This window comes from Nannospalax galili, unplaced genomic scaffold (assembly GCF_000622305.1).
Source record: "Nannospalax galili isolate Female #2095 unplaced genomic scaffold, S.galili_v1.0 scaffold2241, whole genome shotgun sequence".
Taxonomy (NCBI): Eukaryota; Metazoa; Chordata; class Mammalia; order Rodentia; family Spalacidae; genus Nannospalax; species Nannospalax galili.
This window is the reverse complement of record NW_008344288.1, coordinates 244,110-256,211: the sequence shown is the minus strand read 5'-3', so window position 1 is coordinate 256,211 and position 12,102 is coordinate 244,110. Positions and strand designations below refer to the sequence as shown.

Sequence of the window (12,102 nt, the reverse complement as noted above, 5' to 3'; positions counted from 1 at the left end):
TTTGTCGTTTGTCGATTTTTTTTTTTTTGGTGTGTGGGTATATCACACAGAACATCCCAAACCATCTCATTCGACTATACACCCACTTCCCAGATAGAACCCTCCCATTGCCTCCCTCCCATCTCTTTTTTTTTTTTAATTTTATTTATTATTTTTGTGTGTATGCATGTATTGCCTGCATGTAGGTAAGTGCATCCATGTTGTGCAATGCCCACGGAGGACAGAAGAGGCTGTCTGATCCCCTGGGACTAGAGTTATGGACACTTGTTACCTGCCATGTGGGTGCTGGGATATGAACCCAGGTCTTCTGCAAGAACAGCCAGTGTTCTTAACTGCTGAGCCATCTCTCCAGCCCTGACATTCTTCTTTTTTAACTTTATTTTTATTTTATTTGTATGAGTGTATTGCATGCATTTATGTAAGTGCACCCATGTTGTGCAATGCCCAAGGAGGGCAGAAGAGGGCATTGGATCCCCTGGAACTGAAGTTAAAGATGGTTGTTAGCTGCCATATGGGTGCTGGGATTTGAACCCAGGTCTTCTGCAAGAGTGGTCAGTGCTCTTAACTGCTAAGCTAGCTCTCCAGATATGACATTTTTTTTTTTTTTTAAATCTTTTTGAGACAGGGTCTCCCTGTAGCCCCAGCTGGCCTGGAACTCACTATGTAGACCAAGCTGGCCTCGAACTCACAGACATCCGCCTGCTTCTGCCTCCCGAGTACTGGGATTAAAAGTGTGCACCACCATGCCCGGCTATGACATTCTTTTGAAATTTTTTATTACATTTATTTTGTGTGTGTGTGTGTGTGTGTGTGTGTGTGTGTGTGTGTGTTTGTATTTGGGTATGTGATTGCTACAGCATATATATGGAGATCAGAGACAACTTCTAGGAGTTGGTTCTCTCCTTCTACCATGGAGATCTCAGGGATTGAACTCAGGTTGTCAGGCTCTATGGCAGGTACATTTACCTTCTAAGCCATCTCACCATCCCAGATACAACATTTTTGTACAGGTAGTGGTTAGTGGTTGAAGATACAGTGGGAGTAGATGAAACTGTTTAGGATGCGCTATGGTTCTCAATCTGAGAAATTATAGCAATTTTGTTTTCTTTGTTTTTTGGATTACTTAAGAAATTTATTAAAAATGTGTACACTTTTTTTTTTTTTTTTTTTTTTTTTTTGGTTTATTTGAGACAGGGTCCCTGTAGCTCCAGCTAACCTGAAACTGGCTATGTCGACCAGGCTGTCCTCCATCTCACAGAAGTCCACCTGCCTCTGCCTCTTCAGTGCTTGGAGGCACTCAGTCATGGTGATCCTTATGGTTCAGCTTTGCAAAACGTGGGATTACAGTTATGTGTCACCATGCCTGGTATGGCATTTCCTTTCTTTTTTTTAAAAAAATTAGGGCCAGCAAGATAGTTCAGTGGGTAAAGGCATCTGTTGCCATGCCTGATGACCTGAGTTCAGTTCCCAGGATCCTTGTGATGCAAGGAGAGAATCAAGTCTTATAAGTTGTATTCTGACCTCCACACATATAAATAAATACTCATTCTCAGGTACATGAGATAAAAAAATTTTTTAATTACATTTATGTGTGTGTGTGTGTGTGTGTGTGTGTGTGTGTTTGTGTATGGGGGCATTCCACAGCTTAGGTGGTGGAGGGCAGAGGATGACAATTCCTTTTACATTTATTTATTTCATCTGGGGTAGTAGGGTGCACATGTGCCTGTGTAGTGGCCAGAGGGCAACTTGCAGGAGTCAATTCTCTGCTACTGTGTGGACTCTGGGGATTGAACTTTGGTTGTCAGCCTTGATGGGAGGTGCCTTTACCTGCTGAGCTATCCCTCTGACCCTTTCACACATTTTTAAGTATAGTGCATCATATAACTAAAATGACAGTATATAAATATATTTACTATTTTTCCTAAATATTTTAATGTTGTAGAAGTAAATACCGAAGTGTCTCCTCCCCATATCACTTCACCAGTATTATGACACAGTGCATATCTTTGACCATAGGCGAGAAGAGGATTAGGTTGAGCTCCTTCGCCTTTCTTTTCTTTTTTCTTTCTTTTTTTTTCTTTATGTATTTGTTATAATTAATACAGAAAGGGGACAAGAAGTTCACAGACTACACAATTTCATAAGATGCATTGAAGGGAAAAGAAAGACTGATATTTATCAACAGTATCCTAGCATCTTGGTTGCATTCCTGGAGGAAGTGGAGGGGGTCTTATTCCTGGAGATGGTATCCCTATAGATGGCATTCGATAAGGGTAAGGCAAATTGGTGGGCCCTTGGGTGATCTCATACTAGGTGGTAGAGCCATAATTTTTGCAGGTGGGGTTCCTATGTCTACAGGTGGGAGTGGGGTCCCCCATCCTGGTGGATACTGGGTTGGCGCTCAAGCAGTGGGGGTAGTAGCAGCAACTGCAGCAGTGCTGCCATGCCTCTTCCCTGTGGAGCTGTCACCCAGTGAGATGGACCTCCAACTCCTCAGACAGGTCTGCTAATCTGACAGGAGTCCAGGGAATAAGTATACCAGCACACCAGCTGGTACCCCTCTGCCAGCTGCCCTCACAACCCTAGGGCCTCTTGTAGCAGCAGCAAGAGACCCCCAAGCAATGTCAGTATCTTTAGAGGGTGGCTTCTCTATAGTAATGGATACCAAGTTCTCCCCACACAGCAACACCAGACCCTAAACCCATTTTTCTTCACACTCTTGACTATTCCACATTCTTTTTTTTTTTTTAGTTTTTATTTATTATTTTTATTTAATGTGTATGAGTGTATTGCCTGCATGTATGTAAGTGCACTCATGCCATACATTGCCTGAAGAGGTCAGAAGAGGTTGTTGGATCCAGTGGAACTGGAGTTACAGATGGTTGTTAGCCATCATATGGGTGCTGGTTTTAAACCTGGGTCATCTGCTGTTGGGACTCAGGTTTGCTTTGCTTAGCGGGGGACCTACTGGCTTGGGGCAGAGGGACTTGGTCGGCGACAGAGTCTTAGATCCTGGGACCTGTGTCTTTTCAACAAGCCGATTTATTTTAAAATTCAGGTGGTTTTTATACATCCCAAGGAGCTAGCAGTCACATGGGATATGGTAGTCACGTACAAAGATTTAGGGTACAAAGAAGCAGGACATTCAGTTCTTAGCGGGGGACCTACTGGCTTGGGGCAGAGGGACTTGGTCGGCGACAGAGTCTTAGATCCTGGGACCTGTGTCTTTTCAACAAGCCGATTTATTTTAAAATTCAGGTGGTTTTTATACATCCCAAGGAGCTAGCAGTCACATGGGATATGGTAGTCACGTACAAAGATTTAGGGTACAAAGAAGCAGGACATTCAGTTTGTTAGTTGGCGCCAGAAGGATTCTTAAACTTTTACTCAAGGTTATCAATACCCATCCAGTAATTTATTGGCCACAGTGTTTTCTTTCTTAGAGTTAAAAGCATGGTAAACTTTTAGCTTTTAGCTCAGAAGTAAACCTGTAACCTGGCCTAATCTCTTAGCCAGGGATAGCTGAGTTATTTGTTCAGGACAAGGAGATGAGCTAAGGGTTGTTGACCAAGACGCTTTCCCACAGAGCAGGGAGCCTGTACTTATGACCAGACTGCTTTCTCCTGCCAGTCTGGCAATGTTCTGCAAGACAGGGATTATCAGAGCCACTGTTTTCAGCACCCCTCCCTTTAGCAGAGAATGCAGCCTGGACTTAAAGGTTTTAGGCTCACCTCACCCTAGAGCCTGGCATCCTGGTTTCCTACACTCTGCAAGAGCACTCTGCTCTTAACCCCTGAGCCATCTCTCTAGCTCCCTATTCCACATCGCTTAAAAAAATTTTTTTTACAGCTGGGTTTGGTGGTACAGGCCTTTAATCCCAGCACTTGGGAGGCAGAAGCAGGCAGATCTCTGTGAGTTTAAGGCCAGCTTGGTCTACATAGTGAGTTCCAGGTCAGCTGGGGCTACAGGGAGACCCTGTCTCAAAAAGACCAAAAAATTTTTTTTTTAATTTATTTTATGTGTATGAGTGTTTTGCCTGTATGTATGTAAATGCACCGCATGTGTGCAGTGTCCACAGAGGCTAGAAGAGGATGTCAGATTTCCTGGAAACTAGAGTTATAGACAATTGTTAGCCTTTGTTTTGGTACTGGGAACTAAATCTGTATCTTCTGGGAAAACAGGAAGTATTCTTAACCACTGAGTCATCTCTCCAGCCCCCATTTCACATTCTTGTTTGAATTTTTTTTCTTTTTTTTTTTTTTGGTCTTTTTGAGACAGGGTCTCCCTGTAGTCCCAGCTGACCTGGAACTCACTATGTAGACTGGGCTGGCCTTGAATTCACAGAGATCCTCCTGCCTCTGCCTCCTGAGCGCTGTGGTCAAAGGCGTGCACCACCATGCCCGGCTAAATTTCACAATCTTTTGCTTGATTTTGCTGACCTCATCACAGTCACAGAGGCTCAAATTCATATGCTTGTCAGTAGCCTTAAAGGTGCCAATGAAGATTTGGCAAATTGCCGTCTTGCAAGATACATCTCATTCTGTGGTCAATGTGTTGCAGCATTTTGCTCCTCTTACCCATAGTTGTGGTTGCTGGTGCATAATAGCATCCACAGTAAAATTTCAAGACCTTCAATTGATAGGGGAGGACTATAAATAAAGGTGTGATATAGGTTCTTTTAGAAACAATGTAAGCTTGGCAAACGCTTCACAAATAGTGGATGGATCCTTGCTTGTTTCCGTTGCATTGAAAATGGCTCATTAGAGCTAGGTGTCAGGTACATCTAACTTCTCTTCTCCGCCTTGCCGTTCTTTTTTGCCTGTAGGTAGTGGCCAACAGTCAGTGACAGGTGTAACCTCTGTGGATGACAGCAACAGTTACTGGAGGATTCGGGGAAAGACTGCTACAGTGTGTGAAAGGGGGACTCCCATCAAATGTGGCCAGCCCATTCGGCTGACACACGTCAACACTGGCCGAAACCTCCATAGCCACCATTTCACTTCACCTCTTTCCGGAAACCAGGTGAGGTGGCATCCAGTGGCTCATTGCTGTTCTGCATCGCTCAGTTGACTTGTTTGATCTCTTGGTTCTTAACCCTTTTATTTCTAGGTGTAGATGTTCTCTTTTCTGCAGACCTGGAGAAACGATTCTGTCTCCTTAAGAGAGAAGAAAATTGCTGTTGGTCAAAATGGAGACTTTACATCCAGACCAAATTAAGAATTAGGGAAGAAAGGTAGAATAGGTATACATTAATATAGCACAAGTTTTGATAAATACTGCAATAAGGCCATTGTTTCCAAATTTAAAATAGAAAGTTTTGAGTTATTATTGGTTGAGACAGGGTCTCTCCATGTAACTCACTGGCACTCACAGAGACTCTACTGAGTGCTGGGATTAACAACATGTGTACCACTATGTCCTGCCAGATTATTATTTTTTTTATTTACTTTTTTTTTGGGTCTTTTTGAGACAGTCTCCCTATATAGCCCCAGCTGGCCTGGAACTGAATTTGTAGACCAGGCTGGCCTTGAACTCACTATGTAGCTGAGATAGGTCGTCAACCCGTTCCTCCTGACTTTACCTTCCAAGTATTGGGATTATAGGAATGTGCCACCATGCCCAGTTTTACACTATGCTTTGGATTAAACCCAGAGCTTCATGTGCGCTAAGTAAGCATTTTACCAACTGAGTTACATCCCCAGCCCAGATTATCATCATCTTCATCACTACCATCATCATCATTATTATATTTAAAATTTATTTATTTTATTGAGACAGGTCTCCTGTAGCCCCAGCTGACCTTGAACTTACTATGTAGATCAGGCTGGCCCTGCACTCAAAGAGATCCACCTGCCTCTGCCTCCCCAGTGCTGGGACTAAAGGTATGCGCCACCATGCCCAGCTATTTAAAATTTATTTACTTTGGGGCTGGAGAGATGGCTCAGCAGTTAAGAGCACTGACTGCTCTTGCGGAAGACACAGTTTCAATCCCCAGCACCCACATGGTGCTACGAACCATCCTTAACTCCAGTTCCAGGGGAATCCAACGCCCTCTTCTGACCTCCGCAGCACTGCATGACACAGATGCACTCACATACATGCAGGCAATACACTCATACACATAAATAAAAATAATAAATAAAATATTTTTAAAAATTAAATTTTTGTTTATTTTTGAGACAGGGTCTTACTGTGTAGTCCTGGCTTACCTGGAACTGGCTGTGTAAACCAGGTTGCCCTGGAACTCACAGAGATTCCCTTTTCCTGAGTGTTGGGATCAAAGGCATATGTCCTCATGCCCAGCTATTTTTTAGTGTTTTTTTTGAGACAGGTTCTCCTATTATGCTAGCCTAGTGCTCACTGTGTAGCCATAATAGGCATACCCTATGAGGCCTGGTTAGGTTTATTATTTTTTTTAATGATGCTAATTAACCATATTGAGAAAATAAAGTACGTATTGTGTCACTTTTTTAAAATTATTTTTATTTTATGTGTATGTGTGTATGGCCTGCGTGTAGGTAAGTGCACTTGTGTCATGCAGTGCCTGTGGAGGATAGAAGAGGTTGTCGGATCCCCTGGAACTGGAGTTACAGACAGTTGTTAGCGGCCATGTGGGTGGTGGGATTTGAACCTGGGTCTTCTGCAAGAACAACCAGTGTTTTTAACCGCTGAGCCATCTCTCCAGCCCCCACTTGTTTTCTTTTTTACATATATATATTTTATTTATTATTTTTATTTTATGTGTATGTGTGTATTGCCTGCATGTAGGTAAGTGTACCCGTGCCGTGCAATGCCCGCAGAGAGCAGAAGAGACTGTCAGATTCCCTGGAATTGGAGTTACGGACAGTTGTTAGCTGCCATGTGGGTGCTGGGATTTGAACCCGGGTCTTCTGCCAGAACAGTCAAGTGTTTTTAACCTCTGAGTCATCTCTCCAGCCCCCATGTCACTTGATTTTTAGACTTAGGGATCAAATCCACGGCTTTATGCATGCTCATCATGAGGTCTACCACCCAACTAATCTCCTACCTCCTATGTTACTTTGTTTTACCTTTGAGCTTGGGATTGTAGACTCCTCAATGATTCCTTCCCACTGATCCTCCAACCCCTGTTCTAAACACAAGGGTTTGGGGAACATTGTTTAATATTTATTTATTTTTGAGATAGGGTCTTGAGCCCCAGCTGGCCTGGTGGACCAGGCTAGGCTGGCTTTGAATTCAGAAATCCATTTGCCCCTGCCTCCAAGTGCTAGGATTAAAAGTGTGTGCCAGCATGTCTTGCATGTTTATTTTATTTTTAATTATGTGTGCATATGAGTTCATGTACCCACAGAATCAGAAGAGGATATTAGATCCAATGGACCTGAAGTTACAGGTTGTTGTAAGCTGCCTCACATGGATGCTAGGATTCGAATTTTGGTCCTCTGTAAAAGTAGCAAGTGCTCTTAACTGCTGAGCCATCTCTCCAGCCCCAAACACAATTTTAAAAAATATCTTATTATTTTTAAATTATGTCTATATGTACTTACTGTCTGTGGATTTGTGCATGTGAGTGCAGGGCTAGGGTTACAGGTTGCTGTCATCTACCTGACATGCATGCTAGGAATCAAACTCAGGTCCTCTGGAAACATCAATACATCCTCTTAGCCACATAGCCATCCCTCCCGACAAGGATGTTTTTTAATTGCACTTTATTTTGTGTGTGTGTGTGTGTGTGAACTTGTCTGCATGCCAGGGTGTGTGTGTAGTTCTCTCCACTATGTGGATCCCAAAGCAGGTTGTCAGTATCTTTCCCACTGAGCCATCTTGCCAGATTCCCCCACCCTTTTTTTGAGACAGGGTCTCCCTGTAGCCCCAGCTAGAACTTGCTATGTAGACCAAGCTGGCCTTGAACTCACAGAGATACGCCTGCCTGGGCCTCAGTGCTAGGACTAAAGGCATGTGCCACCATACCCAACTCTTATTTTTATTTTATTTATTTATTTGTTTGTTTATTTATTTATTTATTTATTTATTTATTGGTCTTTTTGAGACAGGGTCTCCCTGTAGCCCCAGCTGTCCTAGAACTCACTGTGTAGACCAGGCTGGCCTTGAACTTACAGAGATCTGCCTGCCTGGGCCTCCATCACACCTGACTCTTATTATTATTTTTTTATTATTTTTAAAAATTTTATATGTATACATGTATTGCCTGCATGTAGATAAGTGCACCCGTGTGGTACAATGCCTGCGGAGGTCAGAAGAGTTTGTCGGATCCCCTGGGACTGGAGTTATGGACAGTTGCTAGCTGCCACGTGGGTACTGGGATTCAAACCCGGGTCTTCTGCAAGAACAGTCAGTGTTCTTAACTGCCGAGCCATCTCTCCAGCCCGACTCTATTATTTTTATTTTTTTATGTGTGTATGTTTTTCCTGCATGTATGTAAGTGCAGCCATTCCATGCATTGCCCATGGAGGTCAGAAGAGGGTGTTGAATACCGTGGACCTGGTGTTTCAGACTGTTCTTAGCTGCCATGTGGGTGCTGGGAACCAAACCCTTCTATTTTACAAGAACAGTCAGTAACTCTTTACTGTTGAGCAATCTCTCCAGCCCCTAGTTTTCTCCTTTAGCACCTTTTACTAATGATGTTAATTTGTACAGTTATAGCAATATTGGTACATTATCACTAAAGTCCATAGGGTATTCCAGTTTCTGTAATTTTTACCTAATGTTCCTTTTTTGTTACAGGGTACTACATTTAGATATAATGTCTCAGATGACTCTTAGTTAGCTATGACAGGTTTTTTGTTGTTGTTGTTGTTTTATTATTATTTAATTTAATTTAATGTATTTATTTTTCGGTCTTTTTGAGACAGGGTCTCCCTGCAGCCCCAGCTGTCCTGGAACTCACTATGTAGACCAGGCTGGCCTTGAATTCACAGAGATCTGCCTGCCTCTGCCTCCGGAGCACTGGGATTAAAGGCATGCGCCACCACACCCGGCTAATTTTATTTTATTTTATTTTATTTTATGTGTATGAGTGTATTGCCTGCATGTATATAAGTGCATCCATGTCGTGCAATGCCTACAGGGGTCTGAAGAGGGCACCGGATCCCCTGGAACCGCCATGTGGGTGCTGGGAATTGAACCCTGGTACCTCAGCAAGAGCAGCCAGTGCTCTTAACTGCTGAACCATCTCTCCAGCCCCTTCTGACTTCCTTACCAGGTCACATAAAATCTAGGTCATGTAGTTATGAGAGCTCAGTGATAAAATATGTTCTTAGAATGCTTAAGGCCCTGGATTTAATCTCCAACACTTCAAAAAGAATGTAGTTCTGTGCTGGGGGTGATGAGGGTGCTCAGCATGTAAGGGTGTTTGCATCTATACCTGACCACCTGAGTTCAATCACAGAAACCCACATGGTAGAAGGAGAAAATCAAGTTATCCTTTGACCTCCACTACATGCCATGGTATATGTACTCACACACACACATACAGATACACTAAATAAAGATAATTAAAATTTTTTTAAAATTAAGAGTATGATAAAACTATATGGTAGATAGAGTATTTAAAAGAAAAATTTTTTTAATTGTTTCTGTTTTTGTTTTTTGAGACAGGGTCTCTTTGTAGCCCCAGCTGGCCTGGAATTCACTATATAGATCAGGTTGGTCTCAATCTCAGATCCGCCAGCCTCTGGCTTCTGAGTGCTGGGATTAAAGGCATGTGCTACTCCTGCCCTTTAAATTTTATTTAATGACACTGGAAAATCTCTGTTTTGTTTCTTTTGGGTAACCTTATTTTTCTTTTCATTGCTTCCTATTTATTTACTTATTTAGTTGTAGGCAGGGTCTCATTTATCCCAGGCTGTCCTAGACTGGCTGTATAGCAGAGAATGGTTTCGAACCCCCTGATCCGCCTGTCTCCATTCCTGGGTGATTACAGGCATATTCTACCGTTCTTGGCTCAGTTCCTCCACTCTTTTTTTTCTATAATATTTTAATTTTATGTGTATGAGTGTATTTCTTGCATATATGTAAGTTCACCCATGTTGTGCAGAGTAGAGGTCAGAAGAGGTGTCAGATCCCCTGGAACTGGAGTTATAGACGGTTGCTAGCTACCATGTGGGTGCTGGGAATCAAACCTGGATCCTCTGTAAGAGCAGCCAGTGCTCTTAACTGCTGAGCCATCTTTCCAGCCCTAATTCTTCCACCTTTAAAGCCTGAATGTCAGCTGTGCTAATGTTGCTACCTTCTCTTTTGCAGGAAGTGAGTGCTTTTGGTGAGGAAGGTGAAGGTGATTATCTGGATGACTGGACAGTGCTCTGTAATGGACCCTATTGGGTGAGAGATGGTGAAGTACGGTTCAAACATTCTTCTACTGATGTACTCCTGTCTGTCACAGGAGAACAATACGGTCGACCCATCAGTGGACAAAAAGAGGTACATGGCATGGCCCAGCCAAGTCAGAACAACTACTGGAAGGCCATGGAAGGCATCTTCATGAAGCCCAGTGAGTTCTTGAAGGTGGAAGTCCATCACGGAGAGCTGTGACTCTAGATCCTCTAAGCCACTGTCACCATACAGTGTTTGCAGACATCTGTTGCTGCTTCACCCTGGGATCCCTGTTCCAAGTTCTCTGAGCAATGGCCAGATCCCCACTGAAATGAAGAGGCACAATAGAAAACACTGGTTGTGTTTGGAACCTGCAGCCCTTTACACTTGAATGGTTGCTCTCCCAGATTTGGGTCAGTTCTGAGTAGAGGCTCTGCTTGTGAAGGCATAGATGCTTTTTATTCATACTGATAAAGCGAACTAAAGGAGTTTCCTGCTTAGCTGGGAAATTTTACTGCTCAGGAGCCCAGCATCATGGATTGTTAACATGTGTGACTTTACCCCTATTTTTCCTTCTCCAAAATGATAAAGAAAAAAAAGAATTTTAGTCATGGTGTGGTCATTTATTAGGTAGGCATTTCATGATCTGCTTAATCTTCAAGTCCTAAGATTGTTTCAAGATTCTGAGAATCTTTACTGGGAGGCATTTTAAGAGGTTTACTTGCATATAACGTTTTCTCTCGAACTTCACTTCTCCCCAGGCACCACATCTTTATTAAAATTTTGACTAATTGGGCTGGAGAGATAGCTGAGTGGTTAAGAGCATTGGTTGTTCTTGTAGAAGACCTAGGTTTGAATCCCAACACTCACAAGGTGCCTAATAACCAACCATCCATAACTTCAGTTCCAGGGGATCCAACAACCTCTTCTGCCCTCCAAGGGCATTTCACAACATAGGTACACTTACATACATGCACAAAATAACACGCATACACATAATGTAAAAAAGCAAAAACAAATTTTTTTTTAAATTTTGATTATGGCTAAGATCTTCAAAGAGTACATCATAATATGTAGCTAATGAAACTTCTTAGTCTGGATCTTTTATGACAGATTGGAGAAGAAAAGAGTTAATAGTTAGCAAAACCCACATTAATTCACTGTTAATATTCGGCACCATGTTACAGTTTTTTGATTTAGTCTTCATATAATCCTTACGGGGTAAAATATGTTTGGGTTTTCTTTTTTTTTCAGAGCTGAGGACTGAACCCAGGGCCTTGCGCTTGTTAGGCAAGTGCTCTACCACTGAGCTAAATCCCCAACCCCTTCTTTTTCTTTTTTTGAGATGGTTTCATTATGTAGTCCTGGCTGCTCTGGAACTCTCTATATATACCAGACTAGCTTTGAACTTATAGATCCACCTGTCTCTGCTTCCAAAGTACTGGGATTAAAGGTGTTGTGCCACCACTCCCTGACCTTAGATATAACAGTTTTAGTAAGGCATAACAGAACAATGAAGCAACTGCCTTCATTCTTTTTTTTTTTTTTTTTGTCTTTTTGAGACAGGGTCTCGCTGTAGCCCCAGATGGCTGGAACTCACTATGTAGACCAGGCTGGCCTCAAACTCACAGAGATCTGTCTGCCTCTGCCTCCCAAGTGCTGGGCTCACAGGTGTGGGCCACCACACCCATCTAGCTTGCCTTCATTCTTTAAACTAGTAAATAATTTGGAGATAGGAATCCAGCTGTGTCTGGCTTGGTCTTTTAGCTACACTACAATTGTAGAAGTCAA

The 12,102-nt window shown here is 42.6% G+C and overlaps 1 protein-coding gene and 1 pseudogene across 2 annotated transcripts in view; one reads left to right on the top strand and one right to left on the bottom strand.

The window, feature by feature from the left end:
• The window catches only part of Sdf2 (stromal cell derived factor 2), a 13,455-nt gene extending 2,537 nt beyond the window's left edge, over positions 1–10,918 (top strand). Inside the window, exons 2-4 of one of the 2 annotated variants that reach the window (XM_029567147.1) lie at positions 4,826–5,022; positions 10,243–10,273; positions 10,382–10,913. In XM_029567147.1, the coding sequence (XP_029423007.1) occupies positions 4,826–5,022; positions 10,243–10,273; positions 10,382–10,530 (377 nt within the window). In that variant the 3' untranslated portion in view covers positions 10,531–10,913. Of the gene's footprint in view, positions 1–4,825; positions 5,023–10,242 lie in introns of both variants that reach the window. The other variant, XM_008840598.3, reaches the window with a different exon arrangement.
• LOC103740052 lies at positions 2,252–4,819 on the bottom strand (annotated as a pseudogene).
• Positions 10,919–12,102: the final 1,184 nt, after the last annotated feature.